The 25,848-nt window shown below is 47.0% G+C and overlaps 1 protein-coding gene across 3 annotated transcripts; it reads right to left on the bottom strand.

Moving 5' to 3' along the window:
- Positions 1-269: 269 nt before the first annotated feature.
- Ap3m2 (adaptor related protein complex 3 subunit mu 2) lies at positions 270-17,063 on the bottom strand. 3 transcript variants are annotated; one of them, XM_075986329.1, is made up of 9 exons: positions 16,920-17,063; positions 15,037-15,380; positions 10,680-10,851; positions 7,538-7,675; positions 5,470-5,555; positions 5,130-5,263; positions 3,777-3,984; positions 3,404-3,548; positions 270-2,391 (listed from the first exon to the last, which is right to left on the bottom strand). In XM_075986329.1, exons 2-9 carry the CDS (start codon positions 15,307-15,309, stop codon positions 2,291-2,293), a joined length of 1,257 nt encoding a protein of 418 aa, XP_075842444.1. In that variant the 5' UTR covers positions 15,310-15,380; positions 16,920-17,063; the 3' UTR covers positions 270-2,290. The 3 variants fall into 3 exon arrangements, with proteins under 3 accessions (XP_075842444.1, XP_075842445.1, XP_075842446.1); XM_075986330.1 differs by having other exon boundaries at positions 16,821-16,956; XM_075986331.1 differs by lacking the exon at positions 16,920-17,063 and adding an exon at positions 16,162-16,205.
- Between the last annotated feature and the right edge of the window lie 8,785 nt (positions 17,064-25,848).

Here is a 25,848-nt window from a genome sequence, read left to right on the forward strand (position 1 = left end):
AGCTCTGCTTCCTGCAGTGAGAAAGAACACGGACATCGGAATTGCACCAAGGGCTTTAACAGCCTTTTTTATCCCAGGAAAATTATTAGATTCCTTTGGACCCTAGATGCCAACAACCTTACTAACAGCACCTGTCCCAATATGACCTGTCTCCCAGGAGTGACTGGACAATCACACCGTACACGTGGCTTTAGATATCACAAGTAAGTAGCTTCTGCTTGGGGAAACACAGTGGAGTGTAACCGCTAGCCTCAGTAACCAGACGGAGACCAGATTGATAAAGCTTTATTAAGACTTAAACAGAAATACTACTACTTCTGCACAGGGACCACACAGCGTGGGGAGCTATTGAGACACCGTGCGCTACCTGCCAGCTGACTGACAGTCACTGAGTGGGGACAGTCAGGCCTGCCTATATCCACCATGTCTAGGTCCGCAGGTCCCATACTCCAACCCCGTCTCTTTCTAGGTAGACAAGCTGTCCTGTGCTAGACAGAATAAAGGAACTGCACTTATGAGCCTGAACATATTCAAGAACCTATATAAAGAGTTCCCTGTGTCTCAAGAAGCCTTGGAATCCTGCGGAGCCTGTGGAGGTGACATCATGCCCTGAAAGTCATCTGCAGAGTGTCTCTCTCCACACCGGGTGTGCAGAGATACCCTAGTCCAGATTCTGGAGTGGAGCGGTCAGAATCAGCTGACTGTACACAGCACGGTCCACCCCACAAGAAAATCACAAAGAAACATCACCCAGCAGCAAAACTAAGTACTGGCCACAGCAAGATACAACTAGCCAGAAAAATAACAAGCACAGAAACTAAGTGAGCACAAGTGACTGCAAACAGGACTCTAGGGGAGAGCTGTGCGGACACGGAGCTTCCCCCTCCCCGCACAACACAGAGCACAGCCACTCCCCAGGCTGCAAGTTAAAAACAACAAACCCCGCCTTTTATGTAGGTACTAAAATGAGTAATGGACACACTGAAACAGATTAAGAAATACTCGCTAGGAAAGTCATGCTCCTTCGGCTGCCATGGTTTAAACACGTGGTTTACTCAAGATAACACAGCCTGCTCTCCTATGGCATCTGATTTTACTCAAAAGTTCAAGACACCTTTTTTGTTTTTTTTTTTGTCTTAAACGTGGACCGGGAGCAGTCTGCTGTCAACAGGTAGACGACAGTGTACAGACGGTAGGCAGCTTCATGGACTCATGCCTTCGGGGTGCCCTGCCCACTGGGGGCTTCTGATGGGGACCTTCAGACAAGAAAGGGTAAGGCTTGGGGCCAATCCAGCCTGACAAACACAAATGGTGGTCGCCACGCGTAGGCATGGTCTACTTCTGTGGGACACGAGTTCCCATCTCACTCCACATTTCTAATTCAGAAAACCTAGCTGCACCAAACTGTTTTGGGGGCGCTCCCACCGAGGAGTCGGATACCCAGCAAGAGACTGTTAGCTGCTCTGGCAACCTTCCCACCAAGATGATCAGCCAGCACAAGGAGCAAGCCCAAGCGAGAACCTAAAAGTCAGGCCACAGCGCTCCAGCCTCCAAGGGAAAATGACCCCACTGTGGTTCCATGTCAAGTGTGGACTTGAACTCTGGAAGTCCTGGACATGCAAGTCCATCCTATACATGAGAAGGGTCAGAAAGAAACCACTCCACCCTGCTCCTCGTAGCCCCTGGGGAAACTCTGACCACTTTTTTGGCCAGTCCTTCTCTGTAGAGTTTCCTGTTACAACTCTCTTCATATTAGCTTCTCTGGCTTATCCCTCATACGGCAGATCGGTTTCGTCCCACGGGCCGTGCTAGGAATGAACCGGAGCTTACACACAACCCAGACCCATGGATCAAATCTGCACTGGTCTTTCTTCGACTCACACTATTTTTTCCAATTGTTTTTTGTCTTTCAAATCTTTTTATCTTAAAAAAATTCAATAGAAACATCTTCCATTGGACTTAGATAATTACAATCAAATGAACAGCAAGTGCTGGTCTATCCCCCCCACCCCGTGGCAGCCATGGAAAGGTAGTGACATTCAACAGCACGTAGCACAGCTCTCCACCATACGCTTCTCTAGAACTCAGTCAGGGCTGTGCTGGGTTTGGCCGTGCGTTCCCTGACGAGCCTTTCTCCCTTGATCAGTTACATGGCACTGAAGACTGAGGACAAAAGGGAGCAGATGGAGCCTGGAGAAAACTGACCTATGAAACAGGCTGACATTTTACTTTTAGACAAGTAAGAAATGAAAACATGTCCGTCATTGCTTCTCCAAGGAACACGTGCCCCTCAGGTTCGAACTTGGAACTTGCCGGCTTTGGTCATGTACTTTATGCCCTTGAACGGCTTGTACTTCTCTCCGTACATATCCAGGCGGTTCACTTTGAGTCCTGCAGAGAAGAAGGGAGAGAGGGGTAAGACGGACGTGAGCATCTCTCGGAAGCAGCAGCAGCCAGGGGTCTGAGTCTGGGTCACTTCAGAAGTGGGGTGTGGGGAAGAGATGATCTAGGGAGCCCATCCTGTGAAGCAGAGGCAGACGGCCCTGCCATCTCGGGACGAACATTTGCAGCAAAGATTACGTCAGCAAACAGCTCTCCTGGGGGAAGACCTCCTCTCGGTGGCAGGGGCAGAGAGTCGAGCAAAAGGCAGTGAGGATGCAGACAAATAACACTGTGTCTTGCTCAAGTTATTGGACTGAGTGAATGATCACAGCATTAGTGAATAATGAACGGAGATGAATTGATCAGTGAAGGCTCCCTAGTCTCGGCAGACTGAAGTCACTCTGCTGATAGCTTTATGGCCTGTTAAGTGGTTCAGGAGAAAGAACGTATCACTTAACTTTAATCACTACAGTCTTTTAATAAAGAGAACTAGAGTATTCTCTAAAGATAAACCTCATTTCTTTCTAAGGCTTTCAGAAGGCTATTCTAAAAGTTAAACAACAATAAAAATGCTTAGGGGTAAATGGGACATAACGAATATCCAGAAAATGCAATCTATTACCACCTTGCTAAGTGTGGCCAAACTAAAGACAGTACTGATAACAGCTGAAGCTGGAGAGCTGTGTGGCTCACATCTTCCCATTCCTGAAGAACGGAGAAGTCCTCACACTGAAGACCTTGGGAAGTTCAAGTCAACAGCTCTAGTGCGATCCAACAATGGCCTCTGAAAGCCTCCGCCAGCCCATCTCTCCCTGGGCCCCAGATGTTCTGACTTGGGGTCTTCATGTTACCTTCTAAGCAGTCTGAACCGGGAAAGATCTCACTGATGATTCCATACTGGGTAATATAACCAGACCCAGTGTGACCCATCGTCAGAAAGCCCCAGCAGATGCTGAGGTCTGCACCTGGCGATAGACACCATTTCTACTCCTCTAAGAGCCACCCGAGATACGTCACTCACCAGAAATAGCCAGCTGCTGGATCTTAAACTGCAGGTTAATTGTGGGGTTCTCATCTGGTTTAGAAGCTCCAACCTGAAGACTCATTGTCCCCTTCAAACTTGGTAGCTTTTGTGGGTTTATTTTGCCTACATCCCAAGACAGCATCTTGGAAGAAAACACATAGAAGTGGGTTTCTTATGGTGTTTCCATCTGAACTCAGAGCTCTAACCTCCAGGCATCTGATTCCATACTATGAGCCACCTCTGACAGGGGGGCGCGTTCCATTGAGAACCCTCTGTCAAAGATCTTTAGAACCAAGTCCCTTTGACTAATCCTGCCTTCCAACCAGGTATACAGCCTGTGTTGAAGGTGATTCGATGCCCAGCTCCTTACCTTCGTCACGGGGTCAAACGTGTGTGTCCCCTGGGATGGAGTGAGGCTCATGTTCAGGACTCCTTTGGGCATCTGACTAGTGACAGTCACACCTTCTATTGTCTTTCCCATGCTCTGCTTGGGTCCCACTGTGATTTCAAAGCGTCCAAGTGAGCTACTGTCCCGGAAGCTGATGCTATGTTTGACATAGACTGGAATAGCAACTAGGCTGCAAAAGAGACAAAACGCTCTCTTCAAAGAGAAAGCACCTAGGGTTGGAGGGATGGCTCAGTGATTAGCAGCACTGGCTGTTTTGGCAAAGGACCAGGTTTCTTTCCCAGCACCCTTGTGGCGGCTCACAACTGTCCATAACTCCAGTTCCAGTGTGTCAGACCCCTTCTTCTGACCTCTGCAGGCACCAGGCATACATGTAATGTACATGCATACATACATACATGCATACATACATATATAAGTGAAACCCTCATACACATGAAATAAAATAAATAATCAAAAATTTGGAACAAAGGAAACACCCTTTGAGTGCATTCAACACTCTTTCGAGGCACGATTAACTGTCTTTTGGATGTCAAGGGATTTAATACTGACGTGCTGATACTCTGAGGAAAACCTTCTTTTGAAGGCAGCAACAACAGAAAACAGTTGCTATGCTACTGGCCCACACCTGTAAGCTAGGACTGCAAGTTCAAAGCCAGCCTGGACTAAGAGAGCAAGACTGATTCAGCAGACACCACCACAGAAAGTAGTAATGGCAGCCTCAGAGACCCCTTGCTCTGGGTGAAGCACTGTGCACTCCGTCCTCACAGAAAGACACTCACTGTCCCCAGAAAAGAAACAGAGGGAGTGGGAAAGCAGCTCACTGTGCTGACACAGTTAGCAACCCAAGGAGCTGGAACCTAAAACCAGGGAGATGGACCCGGGGGCTAACCACTGCAGGCATAGCTGCCACGGACATGAAGTCTGCCCAGGGAGATGGACCCGGGGGATAACCACTGCAGGCATAGCTGCCACGGACACGCAGTCTGCCCAGGGAGATGGACCCGGGGGATAACCACTGCAGGCATAGCTGCCACGGACACGAAGTCTGCCCAGGGAGATGGACCCGGGGGATAACCACTGTAGGCATAGCTGCCACGGACACGAAGTCTGCCCAGGGAGATGGACCCGGGGGATAACCACTGTAGGCATAGCTGCCACGGACACGAAGTCTGCCCAGGGAGATGGACCCGGGGGATAACCACTGTAGACATAGCTGCCACGGACACGAAGTCTGCCCAGGGAGATGGACCCGGGGGATAACCACTGTAGACATAGCTGCCACAGACACGGAGTCTGTTCCTCGTCGCTGCTTACTTCTGCGCACTGACGTGGTAGGAGAGCAGGCGGAAGTTGCCGTCAGGAGGAATGAAGGAGAGGATGCGCTCAGATTCCCAGCGCTTGAACCGGACACAGGGATGGAAGCTAACATCGTCCAGCAACCTAGGGTTCTGCAGAACCAGGCGGGGAAGAACACAAAGTGGGAGTAAGCAATTCGACGACATTTTCACTGAGCACATACAAGCATCAAGCATCCAAAGCCTGGTGTGGACTTCATAACCACCCTGATTACTGCCCGTGCTATTCCATTCTTGCCACTCTCGAGAAACATCTCATTTCCCAAGCCAACAAGGTTAACAACAGCTCTGGACGTTACCATGAAGGACAGAGTGAGGTCTGGCATCCCGGTCAGCTTAACACAGGCATCAATCACTCCCTGGATCTCAGCGGTGACCGTGGAACCTAAGAGGAAAGCGGAAGGAATGCTGGAGACCACAGAAGACTGTGTCCCTCCTGCTTCTCTCTCTGTCCTCCCTCCTGCTCGCCCGCCTGCCTCTCTTCCATCTGGCCACCCAGTTCATCTATCCATCATCCAAGCTCAAGTCTAAGAACTCTGATGAAAGCGTGGAGACAGAGACCAACCAGTGAGAGATTAGGAGCCTAGAAGGGTTTTCCCTCCAGTGCCAGAGCCGCAGAGCTCCAGCACTAACCAGTGCTTCTGAAGATCCGTTAGCAGGAGCTGCTCTCTGGGAGCCCAGCCACCATCTCAGGGGGTCCATGGTCCTCACCTACAGGTCTGTCCACCCCTCTTTCGTCTTCTCCCTCTACAAACAACCCGCCCTCCCTCCCTCCCTCCCGCCCTCCCTCCCTCCCGCCCTTCCTCCCCTCCCCTCCGGTTCTGTCCCTAGCTCCTCTTCCTCAGCACCTTCAGGTCTCTGCATGTTCTAACATACCACATGTGTACTCAAGCCTGGACCAGCCTTCCCCAAGGCTTCTGTCTTCATCACACCCAATTATTTGCATTGTTTTTTAATTGGAAAACATTGCTTCCACACAATATATTCTGATCATGTTTTTTCATCTTCTAACTACTCCCCGATGGCTCCCATTTCTGTCCTCTGTGGTGGCACTCTCCACCTCCTGCCTGAGCCAGGTTCACGCAGCCTCCTCCCAGTCTGCTCTTGCCATGTTTGTTAAATCCTATTCCTTGTAGTTCAGGCTAGCCCCACACTTGCTGTTTCTGCAAGGTGAGTTTTGGGAACTGAACCCAGCAAAGGATCACCCAGGACACTAACCGCTGAACCTTCTTCCTAGTGTCAACTTAAAACAAATGCAGCGATATAAAATATCAATATGTAAAAACCTTAGAGGTCAGTGCATTTTTGAACATAGATGTGCCTCCTGTCCTTCCTAGCTGATGACACCCTCCTCCCTCTAATTCTAAGTTCTATCGCCTTAAAGTCACCTGCTTTGAGGCGTCTCTAAATGAAATTACTAGAAATGATAACATATATGTCTGACTTTTTTTTCTCAGCAGTGTAAGAGACATGCTGATGGTGGATCAGTAATTTACTGTTTTCTTTTTTTACTCCGCTCGGTGACCACATCAAGACTTATTGGCCCTTTGTTGCTGTTGTTAGTGGACAGCTGGGTTATTTCTCCTCTGTGTTAATATGCAGGCATGCTGTGATGGCCTAGTTTAAAGTCTCATTCTTTACGATCTCCTCACGCTCCTCCATCCAACTCGTCTTCCGTGAGCCCTGCTGCAGCGCTGAGGACATCATCAGCTCACTCTGCTTACCGAGCAGCTGCCTCTGCACAGAGGTCCATCTGCCTGCCCTTTCTTCACTGGCACCACCTTTCCACGCCACAGACTGACAGCCCGTGTCTGTCATGTGGTGTTAACATGATCAGTCTTCCGCACCGTCAGTGCGAGAATGTGACACACTCCCGAGTCCTCAGCCCCAGGACGCCTGCTTCTCTTTACAAACAACAGGATAGAACCTTGTCATTGTGACTAGTTCTGCCTCCAGAACCTAATACTTTCAAATAGAAGATCTAACCAACAGGAGCGCACATTGTACTTCTTCCCCATCTCTTTCCTGGTCTCTTGAAACAGCATCTGGCTGCATAGCCCCAGATGGCCTGGAAATCTTGATCCTCCAGTCTCAGTTCACTGATGGGTATGCACTGCCATGCTCGGCCTTGTTACTCGGTATCCCCCTTCCCCACCCTGAGCCTTGCTGCAATTCTCAGCCCCACGACTCCTCTTTCTCCTTCAAGAGAAGCTCCACAAAAGGCAGAGTGTGAGAGACTCGGCTGCATCACCCCATCCACTCAGGGAAAGCGGCCCCTCTGTGTGAGAGACTTGGCTGTGTCATCCCATCCACTCAGGGAAAGCGGCCCCTCTCTCTGCACTCAGAGAGACACTTCACAGCACCCACCTGACTTGTCGATGATGGCGTCTATCTCTTCAACCACATCGAAGTAGGCCTCGTTGTTGGTATACTTCACCCCCGTCCGTCGCCAAGGCACCACTGAAAGCTGCCCCGTTGGGAGCTGGTCTCCCACATTGGTGCTTCCTGAAACAATTAACACGGGTGACCAAAATCAAATCGGTATTTTAATGCCAACTCTCATCTAACAACCTAAGGACATTCCCCTCAAAGTTTCCATGGTCTTGTTACTCATGAGACACCGACTGGAAGATGAGCCTTTCATGTCTCCTATGTAGGTCAGCCTGGTCTAATTTTAAAATCCATTGTCACCATCTGGTCTGCTGCCTCGAGGGCAGGCTTAAAGGAAGCCACCTGAGAAGCGGATATCATATTTTGGTGTGGAGACAATGAGAACTGACAGATCTCAAATTCCACAACAGCTTAAATAGGGTACAGTGTTTCTGTAGCGCTGGGCACCTACACACAGACACAATGTCACCATCAGTGAAACAGGATTCTAGTTTAAGGCAGGTTCGCAGGCACAGTAATGGAAGGGGGAAGTGTTTACATCAACAGGATCTGCCTTATTCCAACACTGAAGAGACGAGAAAGCAGCCAGATCCCGCCCCATCCCTGCAGCTGATGCAGCCAGATCCTGCCCTACCCCTGCAGGTGGTGCAGCTAGATCCCGCCCTATCGCTGCAGCTGGTGCAGCCAGATTCCACCTTACCCCTGCAGCTGGTGCAGCCAGATCCCGCCCCATCCCTGCAAGTGGTGCAGCCAGATCCCGCCGTACCCCTGCAGCTGGTGCAGCCAGATCCTGCCCTACCCCTGCAGCTGGTGCAGCCAGATCCCGCCCCATCCCTGCAAGTGGTGCAGCCAGATCCTGCCCTACCCCTGCAGCTGGTGCAGCCATATCCCGCCCCATCCCTGCAAGTGGTGCAGCCAGATCCCGCCCTACTCCTGCAGCTGGTGCAGCCAGATCCTGCCCCATCCCTGCAGCTGGTGCAGCCAGATCCCGCCCTACCCCTGCAGCTGGTGCAGCCAGATCCTGCCCCATCCCTGCAAGTGGTGCAGCCAGATCCCGCCTTACCCCTGCAGCTGGTGCAGCCAGATCCCACCCTATCCCTGCAGCTGATGCAGCCAGATCCTGCCCCATCCCTGCAGCTGGTGCAGCCAGATCCCACCCTATCCCTGCAGCTGATGCAGCCAGATCCTGCCCCATCCCTGCAGCTGGTGCAGCCAGATCCTGCCCTATCCCTACATGCAGTTGGGCATCATTTCCTTGCTACCCCGCAGTCACAGACATCAAAGCTCATTTTAGAGTGAACTGATGACTGTCACTAATATAAACCCTATTTCCTTTTCCCTCTGCCTTTATCTTTTTACTCTAAAGAACTCCTAAATGCATGTATAGTTGGCACATGCATAAAACATTCCAGCTTTTCAAAACGGGGGTCTCGGAGAAAATTTTCTACTGCTGAGGGAGAACGAGGCTGTAAAAACTTTCTAACAAAGCAGATGTAAAAAATTTAAGGTTTAAACTAAACTCAGAATATTGCAAAAAATACAACATAGGCCAGTACTATGTTTTTTAAATCATCAAAACAGCACTGCACATATCTGACACCTTTTCTCTCACTTTCCTTAAAGAAATCGCCAATCTGTCCTGTCTCTTCCAACGTGGTGACTCTGAGTTTCTGTCTTGTGAGCCACAGGAACTTAATGCATCTTGATGGCTGACTGGGCAAACCAGCCCTTCTGTAATGCCCTCACAAAGCTGTCTTGCTACTCTTCATGCTTGTATTTTCAAAAATTAGTCCGCCAAATTCTCTGAAACTCCCATTTACATTATCAAATGAGACTAAGCGTGTAAAATGTAATGAATCACGATGATGGTTTCACCAAACCAAATATTGCACTGTGGCTCAGCAAATGCAATGAAAAGCTAAGTGGAAGTCACAGGCTAGGAGGAACATGGAGGAGGTGGCTCTCAAAGCAGAGCCTGCTAGCTAGCAGAGGGCAACCACCAAGGACAGGCTGTTGAAAGTTGGTGTTGAAAGAGACAAAATCCTCTCAATAAAAAATGAACAAAGGGCGCAAAAAAGCAAGTCACGACAGAGGGGAAAGCCCACACTGATGCAGTAGCAGCAAGTGAGTGTGTATCTAGTGGCTCACATCCCAAAAGTTAGCAGTGCATCAAGATGACAGCGGATCGAAGCGGCAATGGGAAGCAAAGGCTGCCAGGACTTTTCTATTCTGGTGTGTGGCAATCTCTAAAATCCCCCAGTTTGGCTCCTGCATTTCCAGAACTGAGTAGAGAAGACTCAAACATAAGAATCCTTTGTGTTTGAAAGGATTAAAAAAAAACCCAAATGAACATGAGCATCATAAATAGGGGCTAGACAAATATGTCACAGTCCATCTAACATAGAACACCAGTCATAACAATCATGTCAGAATATCACAATTAGATGTTCATAAAACATTATTAAGAGGCATGATTGAAAAAAATACACATTATTTACAAGTCTTCTATATGAGTGCTGGAGATGGTTCAGTTAAGAGCACTGGCTGTTCTTACAGAGGACAGGGTTTCAATTTCCAGCACCCACATGGCACCTCACAACTGTCTGCAACTCCAGTTTCAGGAGATTAGATGCCCTCTTCTGGCCTCCCCAGGGAACACACAAGAGTATGCACAAGAGGTGCAAACATTCATGCAGGCAAAACAAATTTAATATACATAAAATTTACATTAGAATGTATTCTATCTACTCATCATTCATCTGTCTAGAAGACAGAAATATAAATACATACACATTATATATATATATATATATAGTAGGTAAAGTTAGAGATTTTCGTGTTCTTCTTGTTTCTCAGGTTTCCATACTACATATTTTCCCCTTTAATCTGGATAAAATCTGTTAAATATGTTTTTCCCCCAGAACTGGGATTACATGTTAAGTGCTCTATCACCAGGAGCTACACAAAAATTGAAGTACTTTCCACATTCGACTATAATTTAGGTTAGACTCACAACACACGAAAGGTAAAATGGGATTATCAAGGATTCGGAGATGCCAGGGCTTGGGGGGAGCACCGACCCCCCGCAGCTTCACCCACACCCACAAACCGCTCTCACCTGTGATGGTGTTGACCACCGTCCGGAGAATGGTGGGGGGCTTTATCAGTTCTTTGAGGATGTTGGACTCAGTAGCCAAGGGGAACCCATTGTCCAGCATCTCTTCCAATACCTCGTAGACCACAACCACATTGTCTTTGATTACTGGCTCTGAACAGACTCCAAAATAGTCCTAGTGAAGACAAAACAAATGTATTCATCACCCGGGCTGAAGGAGAAAATAAAACAATATTCCTGAGAGGGAGGACTCGCCTGTCCATGGTGTCTAACCAGTGTGTCCAGGACATTTTCTCAGGAGAGAACCAGGTAGAGCCTTCGATCTCCTGGGCTCGGGGATAACAGCCCAGGACAGGCTTATGGTACCCATGATGTCAGGAGTTTCAACTACAAACCAGAGGAAGGCAAGCTCTTTGCACTGATTTCCTCACTTGATAAAATATATAAAAAAAAACCTTAATCTAAACTAGATATGCTCATCTACAAAAGTTATGAGCTATGTAAAGTGGTAATGGATGACATAATGCAGAAATATACACAAAACCTTTTTATCCTTCTGCTGTGCACTTTCTTGAAATTCATTCAGAAAAGGATGACGAGGAGAGCTGTGCTAACCCTGCAGAAGGCCTGCGCAGAGCATCCCTGGGGGTGGGATTCTCCAAAGTCCGTCATTGACTTAAAGGGCTGACCTCACATCCAAATTATCTGGGAAAAGCACCAAAGACCTAGATTACACTATTCTCACTTCCTCTCTCTTCAGTGCTCTGGACCAAGCCTAGGGACTCCTGGGCTATCATCTTGTCGCTCGTCAACTTACTTAGGTCTTGACTTAATGTGGGTACCGCTATGTGGATGTGTGAGAAACTTGTGATCGCCAAACATGGCAAGTATGAGGGTGACAGTGATTAGGGCAGAAAGGTACGTGTTCAGTAGATGTATGTTTCAGGTATGTGTTTAGTCAATGTACGTTCCAGGTGTGTGTTCAGTCAATGAATGCTTCAGGTGTGTGCTCAGTCGATGTGTGCTTCAGGTGTGTGCTCAGCTGATGTGTGCTTCAGGTGTGTGCTCAGTCGATGTGTGCTTCTGGTGTGTGCTCAGCCGATGTGTGCTTCAGGTGTGTGCTCAGTCGATGTGTGCTTCAGGTGTGTGCTCAGTCGATGTGTGCTTCAGGTGTATGCTCAGTCGATATGTGCTTCAGGTGTGTGCTCAGCCGATGTGTGCTTCAGGTGTGTGCTCAGTCGATGTGTGCTTCAGGTGTGTGCTCAGTCGATGTGTGCTTCAGGTGTGTGCTCAGTCGATGTGTGCTTCAGGTGTGTGCTCAGTCGATGTGTGCTTCAGGTGTGTGCTCAGCTGATGTGTGCTTCAGGTGTGTGCTCAGTCGATGTGTGCTTCAGGTGTGTGCTCAGCTGATGTGTGCTTCAGGTGTGTGCTCAGTCTATGTGTGCTTCAGGTGTGTGCTCAGTCGATGTGTGCTTCAGGTGTGTGCTCAGTCGATGTGTGCTTCAGGTGTGTGCTCAGCTGATGTGTGCTTCAGGTGTGTGCTCAGTCGATGTGTGCTTCAGGTGTGTGCTCAGCTGATGTGTGCTTCAGGTGTGTGCTCAGTCGATGTGTGCTTCTGGTGTGTGCTCAGCCGATGTGTGCTTCAGGTGTGTGCTCAGCTGATGTGTGCTTCAGGTGTGTGCTCAGTCGATGTGTGCTTCAGGTGTGTGCTCAGCTGATGTGTGCTTCAGGTGTGTGCTCAGTCGATGTGTGCTTCTGGTGTGTGCTCAGCCGATGTGTGCTTCAGGTGTGTGCTCAGTCGACGTACACTTCAGGTGTGTGTTCAGTGAATGCATGCTTCCCAAAGTGCCAGGCCCGGCTCTCACAGGGCCTCTGAGATGGGGTCCAGCTCACTGAGTGGGGGGAGTGTGCAGCTGAGACATCCTGTTCACCCAAGCACAGTTCTGACTGCTGAGCTGCAGTCTGCCTCCTCGTTCTTCTACACGAAGCCGTCTGCAGACACGCACTTCGTTCCTTCTTCACACTCCTGAGGGCCTTCACGGCTTGAGCAATGGGACGAGCCTCAGATAATCTCACCACCTGGCCACTAAACTGATTCTATGGTATGTAGCCTAGACTACAGCCGAAAATGAGTATCAGTGAGGGTCCAAGATAAGCTCACTAAGAATAAAGAATGTACTCCTAAAATAAGACATGAGAACATGACTGGAAGAAAATACCACATTTCTTTCCCAAGAGTGACTTTATTTTACAAACAAGCACTCATGTCAGGGGGTTCTATGAATCAAACACTACGTGAAAGGAAGGAGCCCTACAACGCAAGGCGCCACAGCAAAAGCAGTTGCTCTTCTGCTACAGAGACTCCACTGTCTTCAAGAACGAGAGAAAACTGTCGCAAGAGGACAAACATTAAGCTAGACACTAAGCTCCACCCTGGCCCACTTTTACCATTGACTTCTACCTTCTCAAACCTCTCTGTGCTTTTAATTTTTTGCTGTTGCTAATTTTTCTTTCATGTGTACAGGTATTATCTGGCTATGCATGATGTTCATGCAGTGTCCACGGGCCAGAAGAGGGTGTCAGATCACCCGGAGCTGAAGTTACAGACAGCTGTGAGCCAGTATGTGGGTGCTGGCAATCAAACCTGGGCCCTCTGAAAAAGAGCTATTTCTTTTTCATTTTGCTTTGTGTGTGTGTGTGTGTGTGTGTGTGTGTGTGTGTGTGTGTGGTTTTTAGAGATAGGGTTTCTCTGTGTAGCAGTCCTGGTTGTCCTGGCATCTGCTTTGCAGACCAGGCTGGCCTCAAACTCACAGAGATCCACCTGCCTCTGCCTTCCGAGTGCTGGGATTAAAAAGGCGTGTGCCACCACCACCCGGTCAGCTAGTGTTTTTAACTGATGAGCCATTTCTCAAGTCTCCTCCTCTATGGTTTTAGGTAGACAACGTTTCTCACTTCCTGGTTTATAGTTATACAGTAACTACTATGACAATAAGACAGTTAATTCGTGTATGGATAAAGTACACAGAAATCACATCAGGGCCCAGGTAGAATAGCTGAACAACTTAACTACTGGATTCTTCTGTTTCCTCCATATTCTGGGCTTGCAACCTTAGGTTTTCACTATGCAAAGTCACTAGCGTGGGGATTAGAATTCCAAAACAGTATTTGGAGGCAAAAGTGTATTTTAATTCTCTTACCAATGAAAACAGTTCCAGTCATGTGGTGTGGGAGTGAGCACCCTGGACAGAATAGACTTGTTCTGTCGCTGTCAATCATGCGCCTCCCCTTTCCTAACTCCACAACCCGTGTCTACGCCTGGCTACCTCCAGACCTCACAAGGCAAAGAAGTGAAACCAAAGGAGCCCATGCACATGGCCACAAGGTTAAAGTTGAGGGAGCATCAAGACAAAGACTGTGCTGTCTGGATCCAGAATCTGTGCGCAGTGGTACTTCCATGTTGATGTGACTCACCTCCCCCTACCGTGTTCCCTCAGAGCAGTGGTTCTCAACCTTGACCTTTAATACATGTTGTGGTGACCCCCAAACACAACATGATTTTTGCTGCTAGGTCATAACTGTAATTTTGTTACTGTTATGAATTGTAATGTAAATATCTGATATACAGGGTATCTTATACGTGACCCCTACAGGGGTCACAACCCACAGGTTAAGAACCCCAGCCTTAGAGCTACAAATCAAAATGAAGACCATGGCGTCCCTCACATTCGCACAAGGATGGAGCCCTGTGAGGAGTCATAGCAGCACCATGCAGCCTGTACTCAGCTCACTCAAAATGAAGGCGGAACTCACCCCTGCCAGACACAGCTAAAAGAAGCTTAGCTTTTCCTGTTTGTCTTTTGAGAAAACTTTACACTCATCACTTTTGGCTACAACTCAAAGCAATGTAGCTAACAATGGTTAGCATAAACGTCACAGTATTTAAAAAAAATATCTGAACCCTAATTTGCAAGCAAAATGTAGGCGCAAACCTAAAACCACCACACACTCCCACGAAAGAGGCTTAGAGGCATCCAATCGGTCCCTTTGCAGCCAACTAACAGAACAGAAACAGGAATCTTAGATCAGACAGGAAATGAGCAACGTTCAGTTTTGATTTTTTTTTAAAAAATGCTCTTAACCAAAGCTACAAACAACAGAGACAGGACTACAAAAATACTCCCGGCACCCAAAATACTGAGGCAGGAGGACAGCTGCAAATATGAGCTTAGCCTGGGCTATATATATAGCTCAGGCCAGCCTGGGCTATTATAGAATGAGAGCCTGTCAAAGGGGCTGGGGTGGAGAGGGGCTTTTTTATGGTTTATAGTTTATACACATAAACCTTCCCACATTTACAAACCTGAAACGTGTCCACTACTCGGTGAAGGAATTCAATGACAAACAGAGGCGGGACCTCTGTCTGAATCACAGCCACAAAGAAGATCTTGTGTCGGTAGACACTCAAGAGGTAGTGGTGAGGCGTGGGGATAACCGGAGGAACGTTTTCGGCCTCCGTGGCCCTCTCCTGGGCCTCAAAAAAGTAATCACAAACAGAGCGACTGACCACACTTTTCCAGTGTTTCTCCAGGAAAATGTCTCCGGAGGAGTTGATCAAGAAAAGACTGTGAATCATGGTGAAGCTTGCTGGTGGGAGAGGAACACTTTTTCCGCCCACAAACCTCTGGATCGGGCCGATTTTCAACTCTGAAAAAGAAAGAAGAGGCTCAATTCAGTTTCACTGGACTAAGAACGTTCTTACTTTCCATTGGTCCAAGACTTTACCCTTTCTTCCAGACCAGGCTCAAGTCCTCTCACAGGCTTGTCCAACCTTCTGACATCGCAATACGATGCGGTCACCCACAAAGCATATTCTCAAGAACTATACAACTGAGTTATAAAACGCAACGGGAAAATAAATCTCCTAATGTTTGAAGTAAGTTTACACGCTGGTGTCAGAATTGTGCTCACACAACATTCGTAGCTGTTCTGGGCCACATGTGGCCTGCAGACCATGGACAGGACACACCTGCCACTATATGAGCCCAAAGAGCCCTTCCCTTGAGCTCCTAACTATCTATCAGCCATCTTTCTTTTCCGTTGTATATTCTCAGTTATCTTTAGACTGCCTGAATCATCCACTAAATACACAAATTTCAGGCTTGGTAGCTCAGCAGGTGAGGCTGGCTACCAAACCCAACAACACAAATTCAGTTCCCTGAGACCTGCAAGGTAACAAAGAGAACTGGCTACATGCTCCCCACACGGACACACACAAATACACGTAATTTCTTTTTAAATACCACTTTACCCAGCATAGTAGTACAATACACGCCTGTAATATCAATGCTTTGGGGCTGAGTCAGGAGGATCCCACGTTTGAGGCCAGCCCAGGGTCATTACGTAACAAGAGCTTACATAGCAAGATCCTGTCTCAAAACAAATAAGAAAAAAAAAAAAGAAACTAAACAAATATGGCAGCCACTACCTAATTGGGCACTGAGGATGTCAAACGTGACTTGTGGAACCGGCATGCACTGTAAGAAACACAAGGGATTGTGAGGGTTTGGGTGAGAAAAAGAAAGATACAATTTTAAATATCTTACCATTAATCTAATACTGGCAATATGCTTGAGTCAAATAAAATATATCACATTTTAACTTATTGTTACCCTATCATGGTTCCTATGAGAAACGGCATACATGACATGCATTCTATTTCTACTGAGCAGAGTTGGACCCTGGAATCTTTACCACTGTGACCTTTACTCATTTACTCTAACCCTAGTCTCGGAATTATTTGTGCCCAAAGCACTTCGTTGGGTGACTTTAAAAAAAAAATCTCTGGAGACACCCCAGTTTGTCTACAGGCTCCAGGATGAGGCATCTGCGCTGCACCCCAGGGGTGGCCTTGAGGCGAAGGGACTGACAGCTAGCACAAGTGGTACCATTGCTAAAGCTTGTTTTCCCAGTGCCCCAGGGAGGGCACGGACCGCAGGTGTGCAGGCTGCCAAGGCAGGGAGCGGAGAGGTGGCAGCCAGGCAGCCTAGCATCCTGCACGCCTGGGGTATTGGAGGCCCTGTGGGCCTAGGGGCTCCAGCCTGAAAACTGTCCAGAAGCAAGGACCCTGGTCCCAGGACTGCGCACCTGTGTTGCCATGCCAACAGTGTCTGCAGCCCGAGACTCCTCCCGTACCTCTCCCCGGCGACGCCCAACCCGACCCTTCCCACCGGCTCTCAGCCCTACCAGCTTGGACCAGGTCTCAGGCTCCGCTCGGGCTCCCGCAGCGCAGTTGCGCGGTGCTCTGCCTCTTGCGCGAAGGCCCCGCCTCTTCTTCGCCGCTCGCCCGCTGATTGGCCAGCCGCTCCCCGGCCCCCGCTCCTGAGCTCTGATTGATCGCTGGTGGCTTGCTAGGTTCTAGCATCCGATTGGCCTTCGTTGAAGGTCCGGCAACCTTCAATTGGTTTAGCCCTATGGTTCCAAGCCCTGATTGGAAGATGAAGACGGTCGGCCATCCAGTCACAAGGGGCCTCCAGGAAGCTAGAAAGTGACTGGAAGGGTAGAATGATTCCCGGGTTACGATTTACCTAATTTAATGCGTCATAGACAACCAATCAGGACTACCCTCCATTACACAGGTGCACTTAAAAAGCGTCTGCGGCCGGGCGTAGTACAGATCTTTAATCCCAGCACTCAGGAGGCAAGCAGGTGTTATCTGAGAGTTCGAGGCCAGGCTGGGCTACACCGGGAGTTCCAAGCCAGCCAGAAAGGGGGGGGGGGGGAGGGGGGAATAGGGAAGGGAAGGGACGAGGAGAGACAGAAACCTACCCTTCTCCTTTCAGAATCTCAGTTCCCTGATCGACAAAGGTGTTTTACAGGTCTTTGAAATGACATTAAAGTGTTCCTGGGTGTGAAGCAGAAGCCAGAGGAAAGATGTACCTTCAGTCATACTAAAATAAGGCTTTCGGTAAGATAAGGTGTGAAAAGGGCAAGCTGTGGGGATGTCAGTGCCAATCCAGACACGACTCCAGAAGGTCTCTGGCAGTGGTAAACAAACAAAAACAACAACAAAACAAAAAAACAGACAAAAAAAATACAGAGGCCCCTTCTCGAACAAGGTTGTTTGTTGACCCCTGCAAAGGCTTCCACGCACAAATGCAAACACGTACTTCACACGTGCAAAAAAGATTTCCCCTTTTTATTTTGTTTTCTTTTTGAGATAGTTTCTGGGTAGCTGGCTAGCCTTGAACTTAAAACTGCTTCTCTCTGCCTCCCGAGTCCTGGGATTATAGGCTTGGTCTATAAAGCTTGCTGTACCCACCCTGCGGGGCTGGGAGGAGGGGGAGGGGGATTGTAAAAGCAAATTAAAAAATAATAATTTCAAAGCTAAAACATAAAAAGAGCAATTTGTGACATTGCCTCATAACTCCCGTCTGAAATTAGAGAAGAAATATTCATCAAATGAAAATTTTTCCTGAGGAAAGAAAAGAGCTTGGACAAAAAACAAAAGTTTTCAAGTAACATACTATTTTCTAAGTAGTTATTTAGATAAAGATGGCCCTCAGAAGGGAAACCCAAACCTCTGCTTTGCAAACTCTGCAGTGTGCCAGACCCGGCTGCTTCCTGTTCATCAAATGTGGTTTGTTTTTTATTTGCCAGTGAAGAGCAGAAAAGCTTCCCTCTGTCAGTCACCCGCCGGACTTCTTGTCTGTGTTTGGCTCACTCCGTATTCCCTGAGTGTTTCAGATGGCCCTTTTTATCATTTGACAGTGGTTTTCAAATTTCATTAACAATCGACGCAATGCGTTGTGATGCAGCTGCCTCACTCTTCTTCAGCGTCTTCCTGTGTGAAATACAACGTGAGCAATCTATGACCACTCCCGCGGACCTGAAAAGTGACTGCTTACAACTCATTGTATGTAGCGCTAGATTCCTCTGCACAAGCACCCCAGCCTATTTTTCTCGGCACACTGTTCTTTCTGCCTTCTCTCTCTTGATCTTTTGCTCCAAGGCTGTACTTTTTTTTTTTTAATTTCTAGGCAGATCTTGTAAATCCCATTGGTCCCCGTTTTAGAATTCCTCAGACAGCTTATAGATGCGTGGATCTAAAAGGACCCCCAGACTTCCAAATTCACACGGCAATCAAAGATTGTTTTCTGGCTCCTTAAAGTTTTAATTTAAAAAAAAAAAAGGTTCCCAATAGAAAAAGAGAACGTAAATTTTGAGGAACTCATCAAAGTTAATAGAAAATATTTGAAAGTACATAATCATTTAAAATGAGAAGCATCTGGGTAAAAAAAAAAACCAAAAAAACAGAAAACACGTCCTGATTGTTTACATAACCATCCTGTCTTTTTCAGCCAAGAAAGCTCTAGCTGCTGAAATGTTGAGCGCCACTAGAATAGTGACAATAGCCAGACCCCTATTACTTTTGCGCAGCGGCGGACTGGGCAGTGAGCTCTTCGCCACGGAAGGTGGCGCTGCGGGGCCTGAGGGAACGGACTTTTCTGGACCCAACCTGGACGGTTGAAAAGAAACTTGGGATTTCCACAGTGAATTCCCGGGGGTGACTCCTCTCCAGTCCACCACAAAGGCGGGAAATAAAGCGGGCCCCCGGGGACAAAGCGGCGCCTCCACCCACGCAGCTGCGGGGCGCCGGGCGGAGGGGAGGAGGGAGGAGGCTGGCGGAGGTCGGTTGCCATGGCGACGAACCAGCATCTGAAGCCGCTGAAAGGACTCTTTGTTTTGAAGCCAGCTGACGGGTGGTGCGGTTTCTAAGGTACTTCTCAACGCCTCGGTCCAGGGGAGGCGAGTCGAGCCGGAGTCACCTGGGATGCGCTGCGGGGACAAGCGGCTCCCACGGGCTGGCCCTCCGATGGCGCCGGACACCTGCTTCCCGTCCGCTCTGCTAGCCGCGGTTCCGCAGATTCTTGCTAAGGACTGGGCTAGCGGGCTCAGGAAAGCCACACAGAATCACGTCGCTGGAAGAAAAAGAGAAAGGGACCACCGTAGAGAGACTAGAAGTTGCGGAAGCTAGTTTCTCTACCGTAAGAGCCGGTTCCTGGGGACGAACTGAAGATGTGTATGGTATGGGGTGGTGTGTGCGAGCGCACGCGTGTGTTTGCATTTCAGGAAGTGGTTGCTTAGGCAGCTGTGAGACAAGCGGCTGGAGCAGGGGAAACGAAAACTCTCAGCTTTCAGTTTTGCCTGGTGTACTAAGCATTATCTGTAGAAGCAAAAGCAAAAGTTTAAACAGGAAACTTAAAGCTGCACCCAATACTCTCTGTCTAATGGGATTTGGAACACTTGAGGGCATCTGAACCTTTATTTACTACTTCAATATGTCTTGAAAATGTGCAGGCATAAACTAATACTATTAGCCCTCAGACCGGTAAAGGTGGTAGTCAAAGGCAAACCATACAGCAAAACCTGTCTTCTCGTCTTATAGGATGTGGAAGGAGCCCTCAATGAATTGAGGGAGCAGATTGCATAATCCAGAGACTGTAGCCTTCTTTCACCCTCTAGAGACAGTTTGTAAGCAGGGAAGGGTTGTCTCAAAGGTTTGGGTCCCCGGTCTCTTGGTTTGAGGCTTGTGGCCAAACCTATTGGGGGGTGGAGGAGCCACCGCTTTCGCTGTTTTCACTACAGTGGGAAGCAAAAACAGAGATAGGACAGGGTCTTCCTTCCAACAACACCCTTTTCAAAAACACACTCCGATGTTTTGCTTTCTTCCAGTAGGTTCCTCTTCCTGGTTCAGTCACCTTCCAACACATCATGAACTGGGAATCAAACCTTCAATACATAGGTTTTTTTGGGGGGGGAGGGGTTCTCAGATCTTTACTATAGCACCTCTATTTATTGTAATATCAAAGTAACCACAGGGACTTTAAATTAAGCAGATACAATTTTTTCCTCCTTACAAAATGGTGTGTTATCAGTAAAATACTTAACTTTTAAAGAATTTAAGAGAGAAGGAACACGAGGTTGGGTGAGTGAGGTGGTGAGGATCTGGGAGGAATTGTGAGATCCGGTCAAATAAAAAAATAAACGTAAAAATCTATCTTACTGTGTGTGTGTGCATGCACACACCTCCACAACACACGTGGAGGCCAGAGGACAGCTCTCAGGAGTCAGTTCACCCCTGCCGCCTTCTGGGATCTGGGAGGGAAACTCATGTCCTCGGGTCTGCACACGGGCACCTCCACCCATGGACCACCTCGCCAGCCCGAATAATGAACTTTTGAATGCCAGTGTCACGGATGATCTTTCTACTCAGACAAAAATAGTTTCTTAGGGTGACAAAGGTGACCAACAGGAGACAAAAGAGGTAAGCAAGGGGAGGGTGGAAGGAATAGGCTCAACATACAAATATATACATGTACAAAAGCTTCAAAAGAAGTTAAAGAATTTAAAAATAATATCCTTAGCAATTAATGCATAGTGATTTTGAGTTTCATCTACTGAACACTTGTGTCCCTCGTGGAGAACTATGTTAAGAATTTGATGAACATTATTTTATCTATGAAACTTTTCTTATTTTACAAGGGAAGAGACAGCTATATTCTCTAATGACCCTAGTTTCAGACAGCTAAGGCAGCGACCGTGTGGGTTTGAAATCATGTCTGAAAACCCAAACTGTCAGCCCTCAGACATCACATACCATAGCCGGAACTGGCTTATGAACGTGACTGCCCCTGTTTTCCTTACATTTAAAAGAATTGGGGCGAGAGTGATGGCTTAGTATTAAGAGCACTTTTCATTCTTACATAGGACCCGGTTATGATACCCGGTACCCACATGGTGACACACAACCAACCACCTTTATCTCCAGTTCTCGGGGATTGGATGCCCTCTTCTGACCCCTGTGTGCTCCTGCATGATCATAATACACCTAGGCATGCACACACACACACACACACACACACAGAGAGAGAGAGAGAGAGAGAGAGAGAGAGAGAGAGAGAGAGAAACACAGACACAGACACACACATTTTAAAGAAAGGAATTTTATTAGTGTGTTAGCCTTTACAACGCTTTACTGCCCTGGAAAGCAGAGAAAGTCTTGCAAACTTGGAGAGAACATGCACTATCCAGGCTGATAGTTGCCTGTATACCTGGAGTAAGGAAAATTGACCTTGAGAGGAAGTGCACCCCCGTTACCACCTTCTCTCAGTCTGGGTCCCTTTCCCAGGACAGAGCAGAAGCTGTTGCTCCCTTGTTGCCCAGCTGTTCTAAGTTTCTGCTGTAGCTATCATCCAAGTAAGAGTCAAAAGCTGTTGGTGTACTTAGGCAGCAAGCCAGATGACTTTGAAACTTTGTTTCTTTAAGCTGGGAAGAAGTCTCTTGGAAGCTCCTCCACCCAGCTAATAGCTGGCTTGTGTTGACTTGTTTGAAAGCATTCATGGAATTGGCCATAGTACAGAACTCTTAGGAAGCACAGAGAATTCTTCTGTGCAATTATGGTGGAACATTAACTCCATTCAATGCCACTCATAAGCTTAGGAAAATGTAACTTCTAGCTGATGAAACTGAGATCCTGATTATAGAGTTCAGGTGGGTAGTATGTGGGAACCTACATTTCTTTCACAGTTTTCGTATGTTTGAATTTTTTTCTAATCATGTTGGGAAAAAGACAGATTCTGATCCGAAGCCTCTCTTTTCTCCAATTTTATGAGAAAAAAAAGATTGAAATTTAGAGAATTGTTAGACTTTTTTGTTTAAAAACACATATAATTAAGATCACAAGAACACTATGGATGATAAAAATACAAGATGAGATTTCAGAAACTAATAATTTCAGTGGTCTTTTCTTGGGGCTTGAGACACTTGGTGGGAAGTATTTGAACACTTTCTAATAAAACAGTTCCCAGCATCATTACAGGTTATCAGTGAATGACTAAACGCTGATTGACCGTGGGAGGAGAGAGTGGAATGTTGCCCTCCTCCACTCCGTTTTCAATGCACACCCCTTCCTTATTCCTGTGCATTAAATTGCCGTCTCCGCACACGGTCGTCTGGCGGGAGGTCCTGAAGAGCTGACCACATAGATCAGTGCCTATGCAGCCCCGTGCATTCCTTAATCGTGACAAGAATGCTTTCCTCTCTGCCGTGGCTGCCAGTTCCTCACTGATTTCAATTCTGCCCACATTTCAGCACACATATAAATAGAAGATAGGATGTGACTAAGGAACATTTTGTATTAGCTGATTTTCCTGAATGGCTATTCTTAGCTTAGTAATAATTTTCATAGTAATATATTGATATAGCACCCCTAACCCTAGCTCCATACTTCACCAAACTCTCATGTTAAGGGTACACAGAGCTAAGTATTTATTCACTAAACTGGAGAAAAAGAAAAGTAGAAGAGGAGGAGATGAAACTAACAAGAGCTGAAATTAATGCAAATGAATATGAGTCATATAACCACAGTTATACAAAAGATTTGAAAATAAAACTTTTCTTTATAGGATTCTATGGAAATTAATTGAAATATCTTTTTCCAAGCATAAATTACACTTAGTGTCTCAAGAAAAAGAAAATCAGAATGGTCCATTATAACAGAAGAAATGGCAAATATAGTTAGACATCATCTATTAAAATATGGTAAAATAAACACTTGGGAGGTAAAATCAGGCAAATTTCTGTGAGTTTGAGGTCAGCCTGGTCTACAGAGCTAGTTATAGGACAGACAGGGCTGTTACAAAGAGAAACCTTGTCTCAGAAAAAAAAAGGAAGAAAGAAAGAAAGAAAGAAAAAAAGAGAAAAAGAAAAATATGGTAAAATATTACTAATGAGAACAAGATAATGTGAAAAAATAATAAGGAATAAGAAATTTTCAGAGGTTAAGCCTAGGAAGTCTGCAGATACAGGGTGGGGGTAAAAAAATTAAAAACAAACAGCAACAGCAATAGCAATCAAAATCCATTTAGAACACAGAAGACCAATGCAGAGTCTGTCTTACTACCAGGAATACAATTGGTAAGGAAAAAAAGGGTGGAAGGAATCTATAGTGAAGAGAAAGCAACCAACATCTAAATTGAAGAAATCCCTGAGTGTTCAGGTCAAGGAATGAAAACAAACCCATAGAGAAGAAAGTGTCTAAAACCGTCATAGGTTTTTGTTTGTTTGCCTGTTTTTGTTTTTGTGGGGGTGGTTGGGTTTTTTCTTTTTTTTTTTATTGTTGATGTCTTGAGACAGTGTCACACTGTGTAACTTTGGATGGCCTGGAACTTGTGATGCTAACCAGGTTTGGCTTCAAACTCAGAGAGATCCAACCACCTCTGCCTCTCAAAGGCTGGAATTAAAGGTGTGTGTCCCCATGCCCACCCTGACTGGCCTAGAACTCACTGCATAGATCAGGCTGGCCTTGAACTGACAGAGATCTGCCTGCCTCCACATTCCCTGAGTCTGGTGATCCACATGGGTTTTTGAAAGAGAGAGAGAGAGAGAGAGAGAGAGAGAGAGAGAGAGAGAGAGAGAGAAGAGAAAGGAAGAATTGACTGATACCTTGTTGTTTGACCTAATGGGAAACAGTAAAGAGAAGCCACACAGTCCTATTGGAAGGGAGAAGAAGAACGTGGGCACAAAGACAACTGAGCAAACAACAGAATTGATAGGGAACAGGAAAAACATAATATAGTACCAGGAGAAATGTCACCATCAAGCTACGCCACTCTTCATGAGCACATGTTAGCTATAATGTTTTAGTTCAACATGGGAACTTTTCTCAGCCTACTAATGAATCTCTAGAACCTGAAATAATGCTGGGGAAATGGTGTTCTCCACTAAATACTCAGTGAACAGTCAGACGGATACAGAAGAGCACTTAGCCTCCACCATGACATACAGAGACAGGGAGGAAGGATTGGGATGACTAAGAGTGTTCAGCCTTTGCTATATGTCATTGAAAACCCACCAAGTTAGGGAAGAAAGGATAAGACAAGATAGGATAAAAGGACTGGGGTTGTAGTTCAGTGGTAGACCAGTTGTCTAGCATGTACAAGAACCTGGTTCCATCACCAATATTACACACACACACTCAACAATATAAAAGCATAATTCCAGGATAGATTACTAAAATGATACAAGTGGTTGATTGCCCGGGTTGTGGTAATGTAGAGAATCAAGTTTTGCTTATTTCTGTGAAACAAAAGGAGTGGGCCTGGAGCTTGCTTCTCTCCATCTCTACACCTTCAAATCAAATGGCTGGCTGAGCCAGCCTGAGTTTGCTCAGTAGACCCAGTGGCTTCCGGTGATCCCATAAACTCAGCTGTGGAACGGCCGTTTTCTCCCCCCAGGAAGTTCCTGCTCCTCCACAATTGACGCATTTCCCATCTCTCTCCTCTTCCTCTCCTCTATAAACATGGACATGCCCAAGGCAGCTCTTCTTGTGGAACTGCTGTGTCCGGGTGAAGCGTGCTTCCAGGTGGGAAAACCCAGCTGAAGGAAGTCTACATGTGAGAGCTGACATAGACAAGAAGGCAGACACGCATGGTGTGATTTATTATGCCGAGGGTTCTATTTAATTATGCTGAGGTTCACACTCTGAATTCCTAACTTTAGTCCTAAGCCTATCTTCCCAAGGCTGCCCACCTGTGCGATGTATCTTAGCCAGAGATGGGGTCCAGTCTATCATGATAGTCTCTGGTTCAAGAGTGGGGATCTTCAGGGAGACTCTCCAGTTGCAGGGCAGAACAAGGTGGCATCTCTCCAGATGTGCAGAGCAGATCATTGCTCTTGGGCTCTGCTTAGAGACTGTCCAGTGGGTGTCACAAAGTTCTAGGACTGTGTCTGTTGTCTTGAGGGAGTGATGCCACTGGGTTCTGGTTAGCAGGTGCAGCCTTGGGTGTAGTGGGGACCCTGAGTTATTTTTTGTATGTCTAAAAGACATTTTTTACTATGTTCCTAATATCTCTCTGCTAGACAGTGCACGGATGAGCACAATCTTAAATGCTGTGCATCTATGTCATGAATGACACCACAGTGCAGGGTTTTTATTGTTACTTGCTTGCTTGCCGTTTTGTTTTGTTCTTAAGACAGGGTCTCCCTAAGCACCCCAGTCTTGCCTCGCTCACTCTGTGTGTATCAAGCTTGCTTTGAACTTGAGACCCTCCCATGTCAGCGTCCCAAGTGGTAGGGGTTACAGGCATGTGCCGCGGTGCCTCACTATTGTGCT

This window comes from Microtus pennsylvanicus, chromosome 9 (genome assembly GCF_037038515.1).
Source record: "Microtus pennsylvanicus isolate mMicPen1 chromosome 9, mMicPen1.hap1, whole genome shotgun sequence".
In the NCBI taxonomy this organism is placed as follows: Eukaryota; Metazoa; Chordata; class Mammalia; order Rodentia; family Cricetidae; genus Microtus; species Microtus pennsylvanicus.